Source organism: Vespula pensylvanica, chromosome 7 (genome assembly GCF_014466175.1).
Source record: "Vespula pensylvanica isolate Volc-1 chromosome 7, ASM1446617v1, whole genome shotgun sequence".
NCBI lineage: Eukaryota > Metazoa > Arthropoda > Insecta > Hymenoptera > Vespidae > Vespula > Vespula pensylvanica.
In genome coordinates this window covers 2,438,913-2,462,657 of record NC_057691.1, presented here as the reverse complement: position 1 = coordinate 2,462,657, position 23,745 = coordinate 2,438,913, and the positions used below count along the sequence as shown (strand labels likewise).

Genomic DNA, 23,745 nt, shown 5'->3' with positions numbered 1-23,745 from the left:
TTATTGTTTGCATTTTCATAAAAACATTAATAAATAACTTGTATTAATTAAAAAATAATGGAAAGCTTTTATATATGATTTCAAAAATTATTTTTTGTTAATATTTTTATATTTATAGAGATTGTTATGTTTATAGAAAGGTAAGGTATAGATAATATCTATATTACTAAAGAAAAAGTATATGTTACAATATATAGTATAGCTTGTACATCTAATTTATAGCTTTATTGTAAATTCATATGGTATACATGTTAATAGCTGATATATTTGCATATACAAAGCACTTTATAATTTATGGCAGTACAAATAAGGAAGCTTTAATTTAATTAAATATATAAAAAAAAATTCTTAAATGAACATGAATATGAAATTCTGGCATACTTTGGCACTCTCACAATTCAAATTAATTATAATGCAATGATCTACCATTGATCTGTATACATATACATACGTACGTGTCAAAAAAGTTTATAATACCATCATTGAAATAATACTTTTAGCCATTGTTATTTCTTGTTTCTGCAATTATACTCTGTAAATTACAATTATCAAATATTTCTGCTTTTTATATTACTTTCAGCACCTTAACTTATAATGCACTTTGTACAATGCTGAAAAAATTTGTACATGTTATACTTTTCTAATTAATTCTATATATATGTAACATTTGCAGAGTTGTTAACTATACCTTTAAGATTCATTCAATTTTTTCAGTAGATTTTCTGTCAAATTTTCTAAATGCTAATACAACATATGCTTAACAAAGAAGAAGAAAATCAGTCTTACATTTGCAAAATTCCGATAATTAATCTAATAATTATAAATAATAGAGATCATGGATTATGATAGTTACCACAATAGTATAAAATCATCATACAACAAAAGAGACTATGCAATGATTTAATATTTTTTAAAAACATCTGCATACAGAAAAAGAAAATCAAATGTTTTAAATATATTATATTAAAGAGTGGGGTATTAATTAATATTAATATTAATTGAAATCATTCTGAGTATCTTTAAATAAAGTAATCATCTTTTTAAGAATGTTTTAATTCCACATCACGTTCATTTAACATGTACTTAGTAAATATTTCTATGTATAGAATAATATACAAATTAATATTGTATAATACGTTAATTAAAATAAAATAAAATTCATTGGAGATTTTAGATTGTTTTTCCTTGTAAAACGTTGTCGTATTTAAATCAAATAAATGTTCTTAAAATCTACTAATTACGTACCTGTGTGTGATGCAAGAAATCTAGCATTAGTAACTTTTCAATGTTACAATAAATTAACTGTTAATGCAATCTTTCCACAACTATAAATGATTAAAAAAATGAATGTATATTAGCAATTAATTTCAATATTGGTTTGTTTTAAACGGAAAAATATGTAATGTAGATTATAAAACTTTTATTGTTAATAGTTTTATACCTTTAAACATAAAATTATTTATCTTAATAATTGTACTGAAAGCATAGTATGTCATATTATTATAGTGTAAGTCTTGATCAGAGGTTTATAAAAAAGAAAAAAAAAAAAAGAAAAAAAAAAAGAAAGAAGAAGAAGGAAAGCTATATCTTTTTCATTAGAAAAGTACAAGCTATTTTAAATATGTACAACAAAATCAAGATGCACATTTGTTTCTGTTTTCATGTTTTTCTACATGTTTTGTTTGACACTTTTTGCACTTGATGCATCTAAACATTTTAAAAATTTATTATTCTCAAGAGTATTTTTCTAATGCAAATCATAATTCTTTTTTTGCACGATTTGTTATGTACTCTAATTGAGTCATATACTTTTAGAATATTAGATTGAGAGTATCAGTCACTGAAGACACACTACATTCTCAAGATCTGTACTTGTCGTTATGATGACAATCACTCAAAAAAGAAAAAGAAGTTCAAACCAGTATGTGTTACTCAGTAATCATATATAGGAAATATCATAAGATCTCAAAGCTTCGCGTACATTAGCTTACTTCTTGCGTTTGGTTTTTCGTCTTCTGCAATCTCCTCTAAAGGAACTTTGCTCTGCTGATGTATTAGGATTACCAGGCTTGCTATGGTTGTATAGATTATTTAAAAATTCTTCAAAATCTGCTTCACTGTATTAAAAGAGATAAAAAGCTTTTAATTTAATTTAATTTAAAAAGTTTATTATGTTTATTTATTTATATGTAAAAAAAAAATATATAAAATATCTTTTTTATTCGTTTTTCTTTAAAGTGTTAGTTATGTGTATTTCTACCTTGTATTTGGATCCATTTGTTGTCGTTTTTTACCACTGTTAGAAGTCTGTGGCGGTGGACGTTGACCTAGTACAATTCTATATTGAACGCTATGTGTGTTTGCTCTAAGATGCTTTAAATTACCGGCCTGACAAGCAGCCCAATCAGTGACATCGTACACTGCACCTTCCATACAAGCATAATAATGCCAAAGAAATCCCATTAATCGAGATTCTGCCCATATATCACCCTAATTAAATGTAGATAATTAGATTATAAGTACAAAAAAAAAAGAAGTAAATAATTGCGATTAAATACGGACTTCTTTTGCACTGTGGCGTATCTTACACTGTGCACAAAACCGGGCAGCATAACAAGGACGTTGAGTCGGAACTCGTTTATGCCTCAAACCACAGTTTGTACACCTTATTGTATTTGCTGCTTGTTCCATTTTTCTATGTAATTGGGATAACAAATCACTTAATTCACCCCAAGCAGCTTCAACCTGTCTTGTTTGATCAAATGCTTGTCTTCGTTCCTGAAAAAATATTGTTTTTAGACAATTTATAAATATTGTAAAATTATCAATTTGCAAATAACAAAAATATTACTGGTTCTCCAATTATATCAAAAGCATGAACTAATATTTTGAATGCTTCTTCTGCTCCTGGTTGATTATTTTTATCTGGATGCACTAAAAAGGCTTGGCGCTTATAATATTTTTTAATATCATCATCAGAACATGTTGGTGTAACACCAAGTATACTATAAGGATCTTTGCCTTTACAAGCTAATAATCTCTTCATAGCTTCTTCTCCAGTACTAGGTAATGCAATATTAGCTTCAAGTCCACCATGTATCCAATTTGAATTTTCTTCTTTGTCTTCATTTTCTGTCTTCATTTTACGCCAAAAAGCAAATTTACTACTTCCAAACCAATAATCTAATTGTTTGCCAAAAGCATTAAGAATACGTATTTTTGAAAACATTGTTACTACATAAACCCATGAGTATTTTAAATAAAGTATAGAGTGGTACCAAGCACATTTGCCACTGAAAAATATATAAATTATAGAAACACATATATGTGCATGTATGATTTATATATATACATATGTATATCTATAAATAAATTAATTTCTTTTATTAATACTTACAGTTGAATAACAAGATTGGCACTCATACTAACTACATCTGATATTAAGTGTAATAACCAATAGAAAATCTTTAACACAATTTTACTCCATCGACTTGCATATTTATTTAAATTTTTACATAGATCCTTAATAGGAGATTCTCTATATTCTTTTCTACGACTTCTTTGACCTTTCTTAATCTGCTGTGCTTTTTCAGCTTGGAAGCGCTTAGAATTTCTTTCCTTAGTCACTTTTTTATCATCTTTATTAATTTTATTATTTTGCTGCTGATTTTTTTCAATTTTCTCAGGTGAGATTGTTTGACTGGAATTATTGATTGTATTTAAATTGTTATTAATTTGTATTGGACGTTTTGGAATATTGCCAGTCGTTTTTGAGTTATTATTTTGAATTTTTGAATTGTTAAGCGTCTCATTTTTGTCATTTTTTTTAGAAGTTTTCAAAACTTTTTTCTTTTCAAACTGATCTGATCTATCAAAAGTATTTATTTCATGAGATTCAGTTTGTGAACCAAGATTATCTAAAGAAACCCATCGTCTTGGAAGATTAGAATTATTTTTTTCTAATACTTTTTTGGGAACTTGAAATTTTGGGGAATTGTGATCATCACTCCCTGATGAATTCTGCCTCTTTAATGATGTAGGTTTAATTTTATTTTTAGAACTCTTATTAGTAACTTTTTTGGTCACAGATTCAACTTTAGGTTTCGTAGATGGTAGAATTAATGGAGAAGGTGGAGTTGGTGCTGATTTTGTTAATACATCTGAATAAGAAGGACGCATAGGTTTTACTTCTGCTACCATTCGTGGTCTTTTATAGTGACTCTCTGATATATTTCTAGGTAAATCTTCAGAATCTCTAACATCTGTATTAGATTGTGGTACTGGTGTTACATTTGGAGAACCACCAAAAGGACTATATGTTCCTGATTGATTTGGTACCCAATTACAGACAAGATTATCAATTAGTTGTTTCCCATTAAAATTTTGATTTGGCATATCAGATGGTATATTCATACGTTGATCATTAAAAAGTCCATATTCTCTGTCCATTACACCTTGATTTTTATAAGGTGTCATATTTGAAAGCTGACATTGTTCTGCCATTATTTGTGATGCATTTCCATAAATAACATTGATATAATTTCCTCCACCAACATCAAAAGTTCCCACTAAATCATTATTTTCGTTAATACCTAAATGATTTACAGTTTGAGGTGGAAAATAAATAGAATCGGTATTAGTATTATCATAATTTGGCATATCTTGCATATATAAAGAAGTTGCAATTGGACTCATAGATTGCACGCTTTGTGGAGATTGGATAGGATGTGGAGGTCGACTACCAATATAATGTCTTGTTTGAGCAGAAGGATAGTCACTCCAATTATGCGGTGGAGTTTGTTGTGGTGATATTCCAAACTGAACATAATGGCCATTAGAACTTTCTAAATCAGCAGTCATTGCCTCTATTATCTTATCCAAAGACATGCGTTTAAAATCAGGAGTTGGTTGTTGCTGTTCTGCCATTTTAGGTTCTATGTATATAAAAACATACAAAACATATTCTTTAGTTTTTTAAGGTCTATCAGATTAAAGGAATTATGTTTAATAATATTTTCATGCAATTAAATACAAATATATATTTTTAAATGCACATAAGCAAATATGTGCATAATAAAATTGCTATTTTATGAAATAAGGTATATTGCAACAATAATCTTAAAAATTGTATCTCACTTCCGTATTAACAAAACTTAATATAAATAATTTTTACTTAAACAAGTAATAAATAGTAACAGATGTATATAGAATTAAAAAAAAATGATGCATGATACGAGAAATATTCGTAATAAAGATAACATCTCAAACAACTTTGGTAACCTAAAACAGTAGCTCTTAACACTGTGTAAAGAAATATAAGAGCACGGTACTCACATTTGCCAGCTAATGTATTTTGTGAGGATAATTTTACATCGCAATCAAAATAGTTATTTATTTAATGCATTATATTTAAAAATATGCAATGCACAATTTACGCTATATACCATGCGGTTGGCGCAGAATCGGTCATTATATTTATCCGTATGATACGTACTAAGAAGTAAGTTTCTAAACAGATAGTACGAATAAAAATCTTCCCTATGTATATGTGCGTGTGTGTTTTTCTTCTATTAAAATATTAATCTATAAATATTCAATACATTTAAAGAATAATGAATTTATCAATATAACATTTAAAAATTAATGAAACATTTAAAATAATATATTATGATATCGATAAACAATAAATTAATTCTAGTAATAAAAGAATAATACCGCAGTAAAGTTACAACGTTTTTAAATTATATCATTAAAGAACGCGCGTGCGAAAATAGAATTTTTATTATTTAACATTATTATATTTGATTAAAGAATGAAGATGCTAATTTTTTCAATATTTATTAAAAATACCATATATATTAAAATAAAACTCTCTGATTAGACATTTTAAAGTCAGTTATATTTGAATCTAGTTACTTTAAACTGCACTAATCAACGATAACCTTTATTTACTATGCTGCAGTTTATTGGTGAATTTCAAACGAGTGAATAGACTCGTGGTGGTTTTCAAATAATTCGTATATTGTTGTTAAATACTTGGAAAATATATAAAAAAATATTTAACCAAGCTTAATAATTACCAAAACATAATTAAAACGTAATAATCGTTAACTTAAATTGACAAATGCATATTAGAATTCATTTTATTTATGTGTATCATTATTTCATATATTTTATCTCGTTCACTGATTCTTACTATTTCTTAAAAACGGTATGTCTTCTGTAATGTTTCATAATATAATTTATTTTTCTTTATTTGATTAGAATCATATGAAGATCATGAATTTGTTATTATAAATATAACGTTTATGTGACATTCAATTCGTAACAATTAGTAGCAATTGTGTGCACTAGTTGAATTCAAACCTTCATTGAAGCAGAGTTTAATTTTTTTTATCTGTTAAATTTAATGTTTTATCTCCCTCTCTTTTTTTTTTTTTATTATTAAGAAGACGTTTGCACAGTTAAAAACAATTTTAGTGAAATGAGTCAGTCAAAGTTATCAACACCAAACAAAACGAAAATTAAGTATGATGGTACTTTAACAAATAGTACGAAAATATACGAATCTCCAATCAAACAAAATGAAAATAGACATAAACAAACAATATATCAAAAGAATGCAGGTCGTTTTACACATTTACCAAATCATATCACACCACCATCAGGATTAACAAAGTTCATTGCAAGGAATCCATTTGAAAATGATTTGACAAGTAGATTGCACATGTCTGTTATCAGTCCAAGTGTTTTTAATAAGGTGATAACATATATTTATTATATAAGGAGATTAATCATATCAGTCATAGACAATCTATAATAATAATATAAATTATATCATTTTTAATGTAAAGGTTTCTAATCTCCAACAATCACCTGAATTTGCATGGAGCGTAGAAGAATTAGCTCTAATAAAACCAGCAGAAATAGAAGAATTTCCTTTAGAGCAAATATATAATGTAGATCCAGACATTGAATTAAAAGCTCAGGCAGCAATTGATAAATTTTTTATGACAAATGAGATAATACCTAGCCCATGGGAATCTAAGAAAAAAGAATATAAAGTAGACATTAAAATGGATACTCCTAAACGGCTTACTGATAAATCAAATATAATTAAAGATTCTTTTAAAACAACAAAAAAAGATGGTATTAAATATAAGTAAATAATGTTTTTTCAATATAATTATATCATTATTTTTAGGTACATGTCAAACAATTTTATCTCTTCCTCCAAAATTACCTCAAAATGTTGAAGAAGCTTTAAAACCTTATTTTACGTTTAACGAGGTACATTGATAGTAGACTAGAAATTTTGATACATTTTATTCTGTTTTTGTGTTAAAATATTTGTTCTATAATTTACATGAATATTTTGTATGCAAAATTAGGAACAAAGTATAGATAGTGATGATGCAAATTTAAGTACAAGTTCATTAAGAAGAAAATTATTCTTCAATTACACTGAGTGTCTTGAAGATGAAGAGCAAAATTCTCTGCTAGTTTCACCAATCAAAATGAACAATTCTTTAACATTCTGTAAGAGTCCTCCAGAAAGTGGAATGTTTATATATGGCACACCATTAAAGGTATCAATTAAAATTTTTAATGTTTTTAATATATTTCTTACAATCATAACTTTCTATACAGAAAAAAAATCAATGTAGAATATGATATACAAAGTCAAATTTTTTATTTATAGAAATTTTCACGCAAAATGCAGCGTCATGGAACACCTATACAAAATTCTGAAAATCTATCACCCAATATATCTTCTATACTTGATATCAGAAACACATCAGCAGAAAATATAAAAACTCGCTCCCGTTCAGCAATAAAATTAGATTTTAGTCAAAGCATAGAGATGTCTACTTCAGAGAATATTAAGGTTTCTGAAAATAATGAAGTACCAGGTAAATTTTCTATAAAAAATATTACAAGAGATTATATATTAAAAACATAATTACCATATACAATCAATGCTTTATAAATTGATTTTAGATATGGTCTTATTTTCACATAACTCGTATATAAACAAAGAAAATTTTAATCAATCGAATAATGATCACGAGAACATAAGAACAGACATATCTGTAGAAATGAATTCAGTAATGGAAAATTCTACATCTTTAATCAAAGACAATAAAAAAAATGAAATGATTAAAGATATAGATAAATATCATAATAATATTAATGAGATGAAACACTTGCCTGATTTAAGTCAGACTTATAAATTGGAGAACTGTACTTCGCACAAAACTAATATATTTTTGGGAATGTCTGAGAGACAAAGTGTTTCTAATATAGTTCAAGACACTGGATATCAAACTTATTCCATGAATAGTACAACAAATCTAATGGAAAGTAGTTCAGTTAAGCAGAAATTTTATTACAATGAACAGTTTTTAATATCTGACGATGAAATTCCACTTTCTGATTGGAAAGAAAATTTTAAACATTTTGTTTGTTCTACACCTTCAAAATATAACCATGAAAGGGCTGGTTAAATTCATCTTCTATATGAACGAGGATTTGCTGCTAAATTCTCAGTATTTTTTCATAATTATAAGAATATTTTAAATAAAAGTAAAGATCAGTAGAGTTAAATAATATGTGTAGAATTAATGAGTTAATAAGAATATTTAGTTTTTACTAGTTTTCATGATTAATATTTTGACTTTTATATATGCATTTTCTAATACTACTATGGTTCCTTTTTATATTTAAATCTCTATTATTTCTTTATTAATGCAATATGAGTATTGTAAATATTTAAATAAGTATGACGTATATATATTTTTAGTATTAATTTTTTTAATAATTGATAATTAATGAGTAATAATTGTAGAAAATATATTTATAAAAAAAATATTTTTTTTTGTAAAGTAATAATTAATTTTTATAATTTGAAATGTACATTTCATGATGAATATACTTATTGATGCCATTATGGAATAAATATATTGTTAGAAAAAAAAGAAAAAAGAAAGGAATTGAAAATATGAAAAAACTTAATTTTTCATATATTTTTAAATATGATTGCATTTCAAATAAATATTTTTGTGTATTAAAAATGTATACAATAAATTATAAGACTGTTATATTGATACTTTTTATGATATGAAACGTGTATATATTTTTGAATTGAATGTATTTGACTATAATATTTCTTAAAAAAAAAAAAAGAGAGAGAGAGAGAGAGAGAGAGAGAGAGAGAGAGAGAGAGAAAAGAAAATACTTTATAACGAGGACATGTTCTTTTTCTTTCTCTAAAAACATATTTGCAATTGCGCATGCGTTCGTACATGAGGTATAGTTATTGTGAACCATTCAGAGCATATGTGACGTGTGTGACGTCGATATTCTCTAATATGCAATGTATGCATTTGTGATTGATATTAACATAATAAAATGGCAAGATATTTATATTATTAAGTGACAAAAATATATTAAAATAAAAATAAATTCTTCGATCAGTGTTTGTATCGACATTATTTTAATTCGAGCTCGTATACAGTGATTCGTGGGTTATTTGTGTTTGTGAACTTTTATTATCTTTTCGTGTCATGATTTTATATATTACTTTGATGTCTCATACCATATAAATTAATGGATTTTAAATATCTAGAATTTTTTAAATTAAATTGTTTATAAAATATGATTATAAAATAATTGTTTTGCACTTATTGTGCAAGTGCTATGTGATATTTTATTTTATGTTAAAAAATTTAGTTTTCATTTGATTTGAATAATTTATGGTACATCTGAGAACAGCTTTGTAAAATTCATGAAATTCAAAGAAAAATGTCAGAATCTGTTGATGAAACTACTGAACAAGTCGATATAATTATTCCTAAGCAAGGGCTGTTATATCAAGAGGAAACTGCAGATTATATACTTTGCAAACCAAAAGTAATACCTTTAAAATCTGTCACTTTGGAAAAATTAGAAAGAATGCAGAAAGAAGCAGAACAAAAACTGAAGGAAAGTCAAGAAATAAATAACAAATCAGATCAAGATAAATAGAATATTAATGCCTTAGCAGGCATGTACAGCATTAGCTGTTGTATAATATAAATAAATATAGATAATATAATACAAAAATGTTTCTTGACCAATTTCTGATTGAGATTGCTATAGCTTTTTATCTAGCTGCAACTTTATTATATAAATATGGAAATGTGTATAGACAGCATATTATTGTTACAATCTCAGTGCTTATTGCATGGTACTTTTCACTGTTGATAGTATTTATATTACCTCTAGATGTTTCTTCAGTAAGTTGTATATATATTTGATATTTATATTAGAATATAATATATATAATATTTAAATTAATCATACATTAATTTCTAAAGTAAAAATAAATAAAATTTTTTTGTTTAGACTGTTTTTAGACAATGTATGGAACAATATATACATAACTCAAGTAATGAAAATGCAAATAATACTACAGATGCTCTATTTCATACATGCAAAGATCCTTTACCAAATATACCAGAACATGTATTCCCAAAATTATGGAGGATTGTATATTGGACATCACAATGTTTAACATGGTTAATACTTCCTTTAATGCAATCTTATATAAATGCAGGTGATTTTACAGTACAAGGGAAGCTAAAATCTGCTCTTATTGATAATGCGATTTATTATGGAAGTTACTTATTTATCTGTGGTATCTTATTAATATACATTGCATTAAAGCCAGGATTACATCTTGATGGGTAATGAATATGTCCATATTAAAATTTTTACTATAAAAGTCTTTGATGTTATAATCTTAAACCTATATTTTTAGACAAAAGCTAAAAGCTATTGCTTCCTCTGCATCAAATACATGGGGTTTATTTTTATTAGTATTACTTTTGGGATATGCGCTTGTAGAAGTACCACGTGGATTATGGAATACTAGTAAACCTGGATATACTTTGCATTATAGTTATTTTAAAATAGCTAAATTGAGTTCAGACAAATGTGAGGCAGAAGAAACAGTAGATGACATACTTGAGGTATATTTTTTGCCTATAATAAATTATAATAAATAGTTTAAAAAATTATAATAATATCACAGAAAAGAAATTTTTTCCTAGTCCTTACAAGTTGCTACAATATCTATTGGACCAGGCCACCCGTATCATTTTAATTTGGAAACAATTCTACAAAAAATACCTGCTGAACTAAAAGATAGAATGAATAGAAGACAGTTACCAGATGATACACCAATTGATACTCCCTCAGAAAAATCTTTAATTCGATTGCACAGACAGGTATTGTATTATTTTTTTTCTTATGCATGTGTTATGCATATTTTTTTCTTATGCATATGCAAATATATACATTTTTACTAATGATGTTGGTCATTTCTTTCAGACTATTAAAGCTTTACAAACACTGCAACGTGTAGAGACTTTGTGGGGCATTACAGTGGATAAAATCATTCATTTGGAAGATGTAGAAAAAAATCAAGTTAGTCATGAGAGAAGATTTAAACCAACATTTCCTGTACATCGATCATTCCCTCTTCGAATAATTTACAATCCAATTATCGGTAAGAAGCATACAATCTAATAAGTTGATATATTTAATATCTTATATCTATCATATATAAAATTTTTATACTTCAATATAAAAACATTTATACATAAAATTTAATAATTGTAAATATAATTACAGAATGGTATTGGAAATGTATTATTAAAAGTTATGTCAAGAGGGTTGCTGCTATTTGTGCTGCTTGTTTATCTGCAGCTGTTGTATGGTCAGAAGTAACATTTTTTAATAAATCACCTGTTCTATCATTGTTTGCACAATTTGTTAATATAGCTAAAGAAAATTATGATTACTTTACAATAGAGGTAAATAATCTTATTTATTTTTTATAATGAAATTCTTTTTTGTAATGGATGATAACACAAATAATTTTTTTATGTTAGGTATTGTCTACACTCATCATTGCTTACCTTTGCTATTGTGCTTATTCAACAATTTTAAAAATTCGTGTTTTAAATTTATATTATCTGGCACCACACCATCAAACGAACGAGTATAGTTTAATATTCAGTGGTATGATGTTATGTCGCTTGACACCACCTATGTGTCTTAACTTTTTGGGACTTATTCATATGGATTCTCATATTATAAAAACGCACATTTTAGAAACACATTATACTCAGGTAAATAGATCTAATCGTAATAACAAATATACATCAATATTTATATTATTTCCTTATATGTTTCTAGGTAATGGGTCATATGGATGTAATATCCATAATATCTGATGGATTTAATATCTATTTTCCAATGGCAATATTAGCATTTTGTTTGGCAACATATTTCAGTTTAGGAAGTAGATTACTTTCAATGTTAGGATTTCAACAATTTCTTGATGATGACGAATTTACCACAGATCTTGTAGAAGAAGGAAGAGAACTTATTATACGTGGTACATTTGAAATATAAAATTGTATTTGACCCGGAGTATATTTTTGTTTAAATTATTCTTATTTATAGACTAGATAATATTTTAATGATTTGATACAAATTCTGTTTTCATACAGAAAGACGTAAGCGACAAAGAGCAGAAGATTCTGTATATAGAAGACGTGAATTCCAAGAACGTTTCAATGTTACTGGAAGTTCTTCTCGTTATAGATCATCTAGACAGAATATGGACACAGGTAATTATAATTTGTATAATATAAATGTCAAATGTTAATACAGAAAAATACCTTATATGATTTACTTTTTCTATAAAAAATCTTTTGTTTATTTTAGTACGTTCTTTAAAAAGAGATGAATCTGTGGAATCAGCAGGAGCTGGTTTATTACGAGATTTCGATTCGACAGATTACTATGTTGGTACAACTTCTGAAATAAATTCGTATGGTGCAAACAGTCACTTTGAACGTAATTACCAAACTGATAATTTGTATGATGTAAATTCAGATAATGCAAGGTCATTTTCAACAAATACAAACCGCGTAGGACCTGCGCCTAAAGGATTGTTTGATGATCTTTAAAATAAATATTTAAAATACATTAAAAAAATTAACTAATTATAACAAATATAGTCAGATTTATATTGAACTATTGTAATTCATAATTTATTAATTGACTATTAGCTAAAAAAAATAACATTTTGCTACCATGAAAATTGTGTTTTGTAATAATACAGTAGTATGATAAGAAAGCTTGCATTTACCTGCTACTATGTATAGTTATTTACTTTTTAACAATAATAAAAATATGTGTAGAATATAGAGTTAAACAGCCTTAATTTGTTATACCTTTATGTCGATATTTAAAAAGAAAATTAAGGAAACTTAATAAGTAATATCATTAAATAAAAATATGATTTATATTTCAGTTTATTTAATTTTCTTATAATGCCACATAGAATAGGAATAGTGTGAGCATAATCACACATTCATATAACTAATTATCAAAGCGAGCATATAATAAATTTTTGTATAAGAAGCATGTAAACAAGTTTAGTTACGTTAAAACTATAATAAATTTAACAGAAAATAACAATTAACATGTGATAAAGTTATAAATTTGCATTTAATTCATAAAAATCTCCCAATATTTTTTTCTTTTTTCTATATTATTTCAAGAAATATTTAATATCTACGTGAAATATACTATATAGAACGTAATAATAGCTAATATAAAAAACGATAAAGTATAAGCAATAATTATTTTGATTATTTTCATATTTTCTGTATGTGAAATACGATTCTTATTTTGCCTTTGCCTAGGACTTGTCAAATCTGGCATTAATAATAACGGTTCTAATAGTAATAGACTCGATCTATTTGGATGGTGCTCAGGCAATGCTAATTCATCTTGTTTTGTAGTAGATGATTGCAAAACATTATTACGATAATTTATCCAATTTTGTAAATCTGTATCATAGCCTATGTTTTTTATGGTGCTGAGGATGCCGTCATGGTTTACTTCAAAAGTCATGGGTATGTATCCATTATTGGATATTCGTGTATATCTATCATTTATATAACGATGATATAATTGTGTATTCACTACATCATTGACTAAATTAACAGTACTAGATATTATAATAATCTCTGGATTCAATGTTGCTTTAAGATCAAATATATCTTTTGGTGGACCACATAAGTAAAATATTCCTGATTTTGTAGTTTTAGAATAATTATAAAGTGGCATACAGTCTTGAGTATTATTGTCTTCTGAAAAATATGTATCACGTTTCATTTCACGTGAAGAATATTTAAAATAATATATATCATTCAGATGATGAAGAATAACTTCTCTAGCATATAAGGGTTTTTTCTTGTATATGTATTGATCACTATATACTGGACTATATTTTGAACTGGCACATTGTTTACATATTTTTTGTTTTGGTAAAAGAAGAGTATTTATTAAAGTCTTTGCCGTTGTAGGACTATATTTCTCATAATAATCTAAAATATCAAATTCAGGCCAGTACTGTGGCTCCTTAATTCTTCCAACTTCTTCATAAACATGATCACTTAATGATGAAGGTTTTATATCACTTTTATCTACATTTTTTCTTTTATTTTCACTGAAATATTTTTGAGAATAATTTGTAGATATTTCGTTTTCACGAACGAATTGTGCTGTTTTATAAGTAACATTTGCGTCACGGGATATAGACATTTCGGTTGCATTAGATAAAGTTTCAATCGCTTCCAAATCATTTTTAGAATCAGAGTTATAATATTGTTTTCTTAGTTTTGATCCATCATTACTTTCTATGTTATCTGCTGTTACTATATTTTTAGATTCCGACGAAAAAACTTCATCGACTACAGGAAAAGTCGTTATAGTGCTGCATGGCAGTGCATTTGTTAAATTAACGTGCTGTTTATCATATGCGTGTGTCTCCGTGCATTGTGTTACTATTACCTTCTCAAGAATACGTAATTTTTCGTGATCAGTTTTTTTCCTAATGCTACTTTCTTTTTCTAAGTTTAAACATTCTAAGTGTAGCCGGCGGTGGTGAACACACGCAAAATTATATCAATTTATTGAATCTTGATTTTCAGATTGTAATTTTTGTTTGATTTTATTTAAATCATGGAGAACCTGTAAAAAATATTTTTATAAAAAGATTAAGTTCTTTCGATGATAAATACATATGATTATGTAAAAAGACCTCTAGTATAGATGAAGCACTCCATGCTTGTGTTCGACAACTGTCTCTACAATATTCTCCATCCTTATTAGTAAGTTCAGGAAGACCACGCCAATGATTCGTAGATGCTTCAACAAAATGTCGTGAAATAATAATTTCAGTTGATTCAATCGTGCGACGCAGTTCATCTACACCCCCAACTAATGGGGCAAAATATAAACGAGCTCTAAGAAAATAACCCATTGGCCAAATCCATTCCTAAAAAGCAAATATACTCTTTAAAAAATGCTAAGAATATAATATAAAAAATTCTACTAATAATGCTGGTTAACTTACTGGCCCTTGATGATAATTCCATCCATGTGCAAGTTTAGTATCATTAGAATCATTTGAATTATCGTAATAACCATTATATGCCCAGTCTGCAGGATCTAATGTTTTCATCCCTAATGGTCCTAATAAAATTTCTTCGACTTTCTTCAATGCTGTCCATGCATGATGTGGATTAAATAATTCTGGGGCCTTTAGGATAATGAGTTTATTACTTTAACATGAATAATAAAAATCGTATTTTTTTTATTTGATTCAAGATAAAAAAAAAATACTTACAACTATCATAGTAATTGGAAAATTAGGACGTAATTGATAATCTGCCCATTCCTGTGTGGCTCCATGACTATCCTTGAATATGCCACGGCGATGAATTAATTCAGGTTTTAATTCACCTTCTGTGGACACTTCGTTTATATAAAAATATTTTTCAAAATTTGCGGATATTTTATCTGCCCATTGTTTATAACTCCAAGTTACCACAGTTCCTATTATATAATATAAATAAAGTATTATATAATATATATTAAAAAATATAATATCTTATATCTCCTACTTGTAAAACTATATATTTCTTCCTACCATCACGATTTTTTCTTTGAACACTGCCATAAGGGAAAAGATTTTGTTTATATAGTTCAGCTAGAAAACTCAAAATACTTTTACTAAGACCAATTATTTCTATAGCTGAGCCATCTCTTGGTGTAGCAGGTTTCCCTTTGTTACCAGCTTTTTCAGATGATCCCATTTTATCCATCCATGTTCCACAATTAGCATCATTACCACCAAAAACAAAACCTGTTTCTGGATGCACACCAATTTGATTATTAAATCCTCTATCAGTCATGTGTTCATCAATTTGTTTTCCAGCATTTCTTTCTCTGAAGCAAAGTCCTTGAAAATGTACCATAAGTGCTTCTTGTATAACATCATACAAAGGTTGGTCCTGCAATATATATATACATATAACATATATTGAACTGATCATATTACATCAATGATTTATTGAAATATATAAAAGTTATATTTTAAAATAACAACATACAACTTGTCCTGCTGGTAACGAAGGAGAATCATCACTGGGAAAGAGTCTTGAAACTTTATCTGATAGAATCTTTAAACCATTTGGAACTTCTTGAATATAACATTGAATAGTATATAACCACCACCACAAGGCATCGCGGCAATTATACCTTTGATACAATAAAAACATTACATATGTATTTATGTCAACATTTGCAAATATATGATTATTTATATATTCTACCTTGCATTTTTTCCTTTATCTAAAAGATTTGGTATTAAACCATGTCGTAAAGTACCAGCAAAACCAAGGATTATGAATCTAGCTTCTTGGTGTCTACCTGTTAAAAGGAGTAAACCTCTTAAAGCAATAAATGTATCTCTACCCCAATTTCTCATGTATCCTACTACAAAGTGTGGTAGACCTGCTGATAATGTTAAACATATTTGTTCTGTCTCTCCATTATATTGTATCACTTTTGGCTTAGGAGGATCTAAATTTGGTGATAAGTCTGGTAATTGGGCTGATTTTACTATACCTCCCATTTGTACTGAGACTAAAGAGAGTATTTTAATAAAAGTAGAACCATTCTTCACAAAACTATAACCAAAATTATGTAATAGTTTTTAACTAAAATATTATTTTAATAAAAATTAATTTTTGTAATACAATAATATAAACATACATACCTTGACATTAAAGCATAACATTGTTCCAATAAAGTTATGTAGACATTAGTAACAATCACATCAAAATAGCTTGGTACTAAATAACGAGGAATTAATTTAAATGGTTCAACTACTTCCTCTAACCATTCTCCAAGAGCTTTAGTACCATGATCCTCCTTAAGTCGTTGCCAAATGTAATCTATTTAATGTAATATAAAATTATAAAGTAATGATTTGTATTTATGAAAATGTAGATGATTTGTTTAATGATCTAATCAATGTTATAATAATTCAAAATATGTTAATATATTTACCTATTAACCAATTCCCCTGTCTTAAATTAGCACATAAAGGATGACCAAGATCATTATTTGGTCGAATATCTGCTAATACAGATATAACACCTAATCGAAAACGCAGAAAAATGTAAATATATTTTATATACAAAACGGTAATTTATTATATTAACTTGCCTTGTAATCCTGCATAGACTAAAGGTCCATAACCAGGTATGTCATATACTCCAAATTTATTTGAAGTTTCATCACGTTCTTCTTGATCACATCTATAGAGAGCTTTATTCAAATCTACAAGATCCATGCGAGATACAACAACTCGCAAGTCTGAGCTTTTGTTTGATGTGATTAAAGAAATAGTGTTTTGAAGTTTGGCCAGAGCAGGCTTTATATTAGCATGAAGAGATACCCTATAATAATGTTATAATTATAAAATATAATTATATATATAATAAAATAAGTTTTATAATTGCTTACCGGATAGCAATAACAGAACCAGGTATAAAATTGATGAAGTTAAGCTGTGTTATTTTAGGATCTCCTGAATCAACTTTTTCTAACATAGTAGAATCACAAATCTGAATATGTTCTTTCAAACTGATAACATACTCAGACATTCCATTTATGATATTTTCATCCTTAACAAAGTTTTGTGGATAAAGAAACGGAGATGTACCATTTCTAGAATATAACATATTAACGCGTTATATATTGTGTATTTATATTTATTATATTTTCATTATATTAAATAAAATGTTTTACTTTGTTCCACTGTGTGATAATGAAGCTTCCAAAATGATTTCTTCTACAACACCTTCTACTCTCAATGGCTTTATATATCTTCTCAAGTCATTAGCATTAGGGTCAGGATGTTTGAATGCTGTAAAGGCAACTAAAACAACACTGTCATGAGTAGAAGGTGAATGTCTTGTTACTGCAACTACATCAGAATCCATTTGATCGACAAATACCTATAAAAACGTAGAATAAATTAGTAAAATAATGAATGGTAATTTTAATATGATTTTATGAGATACTATGAAATTTTATGTAAAGACATTTACTTGGGAAAATTTCTCTTTGCCAAGAGTATAATGTAGTTCGTTCAAAGCCCTTTTAGCTTTAATTATACCGTTTCGATGATTTACAAATTTTATACCATCTACCAAATTATCATCATCTGTCCATGATGCATATTGTCTTGTTTCATCAACAACATGAATCTATAATTTTGAAATTTATTCAATCATATATAAATCTTGTTTCTGTTATCGTTTATTGCATTTCTTAATAAATTTAGAAGACTTACATGATGTGGCACTAATTCATCATATCCTCGATTGCTTCCACTAGCACAACATGCCATTGATACAAGTCCAGTACTTGGGAGTAAATCAAAAACACTTCGTTTTTCGATTGGACTAGGATTATCATGAGTTTGATCCAAGAAAAGAGCATGAGCTATAGATGGTACTAACGGTCGTTTACGTGATGGCAAGAAAGCTCCAACGGGTTCTCCTCCATATCGGTAAACCAATCGTCCTTCCTCATGACTGTCCCATGCAGACATTGCCTCTAAATTATATATGTACGTATAAATTAAACTTATAAAAGTCGTAAGAAAAAAAATATTTGAAATGTTTTTTTTTAATTCAATATTATCATACCTCTGATCAAAGATGTAATGCCAAGGCGATTAACGAAAATGTTATCTTTTTGATCAGAATTCGTAAATAGTTCTGCAACTACATACAAATCAGGACGAATGCGACGAGCAGCGTCTAACATGTGCTAGAGAAAAATTATAATCAATAATATAATCAATAAACACGATCTAACTTTTTATTAAAAAATAAAACAAAATGGAAATATTGATATACCTCAGCAACAGGAATAGGTGTAGAATGACAATTATCAAGACGTATACCATCAAAAATCTTGGCAGTCTGCTCTACATATTTTGTCATGTGATCCCACAAAAAAGGACAATCCTCTGGTTTTTCACCATATCTGCGATAATAATTAATATTTAAAAACATTAAAAAATGAAACAATTAATAATACAATGTACTTCATTACCTAAGCTTCACACTATCACCCCATGCAATAAGTTCTCTTCGAATATAGATATTTGAATCAGGGTCAGCAAAGTTCTTTAAAGGATCTCCATTCATAACCCATCCATTATGAACCATCAGATAACAACCAGCCTCTGAAAACATTGTTGCTTCTCTTTCAACTAATGATTTAGGAGCTCCATAATCAGTAAAATATCTACAAAATAAAATCCATGATAACAACACTATTTTACTTCATTTATATTTACTTTAATATGTTTTTTCACACTAAAATTACCGAGGTACGAGCGGATTTCTTTCACTAATTTCCTTAATCCTGGGTCCATCTGCTTGCACTCTAAAATATCGTATGCCTGCAACTGTATTTTCAACAGCTGCATTCAAATGATTTTGAATTTCATTTATAATTATATCATTAAGTTCTTGTAATTTTTTTCTAAGATCTTCTGCACAACGTTTCAGGCGAGTTTCCTCATCAAAACAATCAGCCCTATGAAACAAATTTATTTCTTGAATTAAATAACATCATTTTAAATATTAATTACGATATATTAAAAAATACAATCTCTACCTGTATGTATTATATTTTTTAAGAGCAAGTGGCATATCTATAGTTGCTTTTAATCTACGAAATTTGGGATCTTTTATTATTTTTATATCCTCTATTGGTAATTCATTAATATCTTGAGGGATTTGAGTTCGTGCTAAATTTAAAAATTCTGCTATTGTTTCGTTAATATCCAATATATACAATTCATGGATTTTTACAAGTGGTAAAAAATATGCATGCAGAGCATGACGAATAGACTGAAAATTAGAAAAAGTAATGTAATTGTATTTTTATCCCCTATATTTAATCATTTTTTTTTTTTTTAATATTTTGTCTTTAATGAATAATTATTTAAATATTAATAAAGATACAACACTTACATTTAAATGATCCTCTGTTTCAACTACTGTAGGAATACCTTTAAATTCCCACTCTCCAGAAGCAACCTGAATTGTTAATTCAAATAAAGCAGAGTCTAAAATGTATGCAGGACGTAAATGAGGACTGTTGATACAGTTGTATGTGCATTCTGGATGAGAGACTAAGAAGGAACTTTCATTTGCTGTATGGTTTAAAACAACATCACATATACTTAACATCTATAACATAGAATTGTAATTAATCATAGTGATATACAGAAATATAGTTATGTATGAGGAACTCTTTTGGATTATAAATATTACTTACTTTCCATTCATTACGAATTTTATTTATAAATTCATCAATATCGTCAAAAGTAATTACTGTGTCTCCATCATTGAAGAGAGGATTCAATTTTAATTGGTCACTTAAACTGTAGGATGATTTAGACAATCCTAATTCCTACAATAAATATTTTTTTATGAATGGTATATAGTGAATAAAGTTAGTAAAAGATATCAATTACCTGAATTGGTGTAAAATGTATCACATTATATCCAGAATTATGAGCTACTAGTAATTTATTTTCCCAAGTGGAAAAGGGTCCTAAACTTTTTGCCAATACAGTTTGACATTGAATACAATCTAATGGTAATAATTCTCCACGTTCTCCAACTTTTAATTCAGGATCCACCATCAAATATCCAGAAGCAATGGCTTTTATTCTTGATTCAGTACTATAAACAGTTTTATTAATATAATATTTCAGTACTATTTACAGTTTATTTATTATATTTTGTCAGTTTAATTTATTATTTTCAGTACTATTATTAGTTTAATAACAGTTATGAAATGATCATTTATATAAATTATCTATGTAAAATCTTACCCTGATTCCATAACATAATAGTGAAAGGAACCAGGTAAAGTTAGAAGTAAATTAGCAGAATCATTTATCCAAGGTAATTGGTAATATGTGTGCCTTTCAAATTTCTGATCATTTGATAGTGGATGATTAGTAAAAACATCAAGCGTCTTTCCAAGAAGAGAAGCTCCAAGTTTGAATTCCACTTTCCATCCTAAATAAAAATTGATCAGTTTCAATTTCAAAATAAAAAATAATAAAATTATTCCTCAATTATATCAAATATATACCTTTCTTAAGTCTATATAAAATTCCATCAAGATGTTCTCCTTTATTTAGAGTCAAGACTCTTACTTGTTGAGAGTCCTGGCTCTCTGCAGATGGACCACGTTCAGTCATATTTTTATCTATTGCCTAAAAATAGTATTGAATCTTATTAAAAATAATTCCAATTATTTGTAAAATAAATTAATGATTAATTGGTGTAATAAAGCTTTACTAATAGCAGTTTCCAATGTTTTTTCCACACATTATTGCACTATTTTATATTATAACACAGCACGAAAATTGACTGCTACATAAATTTACTTCTAACAAATGTTTTATTATTAGAAGCATGTTATTATGTTTATTATTAGTAATATAATACAAAATAAGTTAAGAAACACAATCAAAAATACTTTATATATATTATAAACTCAGTGCTTCCACAAAATATATTTATGAAGAAAATGTTTATCTAGAGGATTAGTACTTACAAGTTAAACGTAGTAAATAGACAAGCATTTGACTGACATGAGCCTTAATATAAGTTATTGGCACAAAGAAGCTACAGAGCGTGCAAAACGCATGATATTACATTACACAGTTCTGCTGCATGAACATACATAAAGCTTGAAGCTATTCTTACTCTACATACTTGGATTACAACTCTATGATCTAGTGGATGGATGAGAGAAATACTTCCTGTCATAAGATTTGTTAGTTTTCAAAGTAATAATTGTGCTTAAAAAAATTGTTGTTATTAAAAACATAACAATAATTCTATAAAAGATATAACAGAATTTGATAAATATTGATAACATTTTTACATCCACACACTATATCATATATGTCAAAACTTACACAAGACAAGAGAAACCTCAAATAGCGGCATTTACATAGACGTTGTAAAAAGCTCTTAAATTTCCTTATAAGCATTTGTACTGCATTTCCAAAAAAATGCTTTATTGCAAGCATTGAATCCATTGTTAAAAATAAATAGATTATTTAAGTTATAACTATAGCTTTACATAAGATCTGTACATAAATGAGTCTTTATTAATCAGCTGCAATGTTCTTTTTACTATGCTTTAGAACAGTGGAGGATGACACATTGTATTACCTATAACAAATATGTTGTAGTAATCATCCGTAATATATATTTATATATATAATATCTGTAATTTAAAGAAAAGACTTGCAACATCAGAAAGAATATACAACAAAATTGATAAATAGTAAACATTTTATTTACATGTTTACTTCTTATAAAATTAAAGATAAGAAACATAACAAGTATATAGCAGTAAATTAATAAATATAATAAATATAATACTGATAAACATTGTTAATTAATTGTAATAACAATGCTTAAATATAATTATATTATAAAATTAAAAAAAAAAATATATATATATATATATGAGATATATATAAAAGAAATAATTGTATATATAATATTTACTTTTTAATATGATATATGCTTTTGTTTTTGTCTAAAATATCATAAAATGATCTAAATAAAAATAAATATAATTTTGAATATAATAAATTCTTACTATACCTGACATGAAAAAATCCATATATATTTAGTTATTTTACTTTAAAAACACAAAAATTATTAAGAAAAATATACAAAATATTATTTCTTCTTATTATTAATTTGAATCCGATTAATATAATCACTTATGTTGCCCAAGAATTTAACAGAAAGTAAGAGCAACAAGTGATTAAAGTTCTATACTTAATAGACACATATACTATCTTAAAATGTATGTCTATATACACACATATATATTCGGATTAGTATTTTTATGACTTAACAAGATAATTTCATTTAAGTGATACCATTTTCATGTCAGCTAAGAATATCACTAAAAGCCAATTCAAACGAAACAAACAACTAAATAGGCACAAGGTCGGTCATGACATTCAATATTATTTAAAAATATATAAAAATTGTAAATAAACAAGCGGAATAACATTAGTCAGTATAACTTATAGTTAACGATAATACACATAATTCACCTGATCATTAATAATTTACGTTGAAATATAAAGGATTTAATTTGACCTCTACTTTGTTAGACAGATCTTGAAGGTCACGAAATAGAAACGTGGTTCATCTTAAAAATACAGATCTAGCAGACGACAGAAGGACTTTATAC

General features: G+C 27.0%; 4 protein-coding genes and 1 long non-coding RNA gene across 9 annotated transcripts; 2 read left to right on the top strand and 3 right to left on the bottom strand.

Moving 5' to 3' along the window:
- Positions 1 to 206: 206 nt before the first annotated feature.
- LOC122630682 (dnaJ homolog dnj-5) lies at positions 207 to 5,498 on the bottom strand. Of its 4 annotated transcripts, XM_043815462.1 has the most exons (8): positions 5,335 to 5,498; positions 3,398 to 4,934; positions 2,852 to 3,293; positions 2,563 to 2,778; positions 2,261 to 2,490; positions 1,992 to 2,117; positions 1,246 to 1,325; positions 207 to 1,096 (listed from the first exon to the last, which is right to left on the bottom strand). In XM_043815462.1, exons 2-7 carry the CDS (start codon positions 4,924 to 4,926, stop codon positions 1,289 to 1,291), a joined length of 2,580 nt encoding a protein of 859 aa, XP_043671397.1. In that variant the 5' UTR covers positions 4,927 to 4,934; positions 5,335 to 5,498; the 3' UTR covers positions 207 to 1,096; positions 1,246 to 1,288. The 4 variants fall into 4 exon arrangements, with proteins under 4 accessions (XP_043671397.1, XP_043671399.1, XP_043671396.1 ...); XM_043815464.1 differs by having other exon boundaries at positions 207 to 1,325; positions 1,982 to 2,117; XM_043815461.1 differs by having other exon boundaries at positions 207 to 1,325.
- Positions 5,499 to 5,960: 462 nt separating this feature from the next.
- On the top strand, positions 5,961 to 8,754 carry LOC122630569 (protein aurora borealis). 2 transcript variants are annotated; one of them, XM_043815185.1, is made up of 7 exons: positions 5,961 to 6,211; positions 6,481 to 6,760; positions 6,855 to 7,149; positions 7,205 to 7,290; positions 7,392 to 7,589; positions 7,703 to 7,913; positions 8,002 to 8,754. In XM_043815185.1, exons 2-7 carry the CDS (start codon positions 6,485 to 6,487, stop codon positions 8,505 to 8,507), a joined length of 1,572 nt encoding a protein of 523 aa, XP_043671120.1. In that variant the 5' UTR covers positions 5,961 to 6,211; positions 6,481 to 6,484; the 3' UTR covers positions 8,508 to 8,754. The 2 variants fall into 2 exon arrangements, with proteins under 2 accessions (XP_043671120.1, XP_043671121.1); XM_043815186.1 differs by lacking the exon at positions 5,961 to 6,211 and having other exon boundaries at positions 6,450 to 6,760.
- LOC122630570 lies at positions 6,922 to 8,102 on the bottom strand. The gene is made up of 3 exons (XR_006327517.1): positions 7,968 to 8,102; positions 7,631 to 7,892; positions 6,922 to 7,044 (listed from the first exon to the last, which is right to left on the bottom strand). It is a non-coding gene; the product is annotated as an uncharacterized LOC122630570 (long non-coding RNA).
- A 1,198-nt stretch (positions 8,755 to 9,952) lies between the features above and the next one.
- On the top strand, positions 9,953 to 13,264 carry LOC122630784 (LMBR1 domain-containing protein 2 homolog). The gene is made up of 10 exons (XM_043815672.1): positions 9,953 to 10,277; positions 10,387 to 10,727; positions 10,802 to 11,012; positions 11,094 to 11,270; positions 11,374 to 11,551; positions 11,677 to 11,858; positions 11,937 to 12,176; positions 12,244 to 12,445; positions 12,561 to 12,680; positions 12,778 to 13,264. The coding sequence occupies exons 1-10, from the start codon at positions 10,104 to 10,106 to the stop codon at positions 13,020 to 13,022; spliced, it is 2,070 nt and encodes a 689-aa protein (XP_043671607.1). The 5' UTR covers positions 9,953 to 10,103; the 3' UTR covers positions 13,023 to 13,264.
- An 88-nt stretch (positions 13,265 to 13,352) lies between these two features.
- Positions 13,353 to 23,712, bottom strand: LOC122630783 (glycogen debranching enzyme). Its single transcript, XM_043815671.1, has 26 exons — positions 23,606 to 23,712; positions 22,442 to 22,700; positions 21,607 to 21,730; positions 21,341 to 21,530; positions 20,978 to 21,188; positions 20,779 to 20,913; positions 20,472 to 20,690; positions 20,113 to 20,348; positions 19,819 to 20,031; positions 19,543 to 19,737; positions 19,344 to 19,473; positions 19,131 to 19,254; positions 18,773 to 19,038; positions 18,528 to 18,686; positions 18,226 to 18,434; positions 17,941 to 18,144; positions 17,641 to 17,873; positions 17,482 to 17,571; positions 17,189 to 17,366; positions 16,743 to 17,099; positions 16,521 to 16,668; positions 16,058 to 16,421; positions 15,755 to 15,963; positions 15,482 to 15,667; positions 15,167 to 15,403; positions 13,353 to 15,096 (listed from the first exon to the last, which is right to left on the bottom strand). The coding sequence occupies exons 2-26, from the start codon at positions 22,562 to 22,564 to the stop codon at positions 15,031 to 15,033; spliced, it is 4,806 nt and encodes a 1,601-aa protein (XP_043671606.1). The 5' UTR covers positions 22,565 to 22,700; positions 23,606 to 23,712; the 3' UTR covers positions 13,353 to 15,030.
- Positions 23,713 to 23,745: the final 33 nt, after the last annotated feature.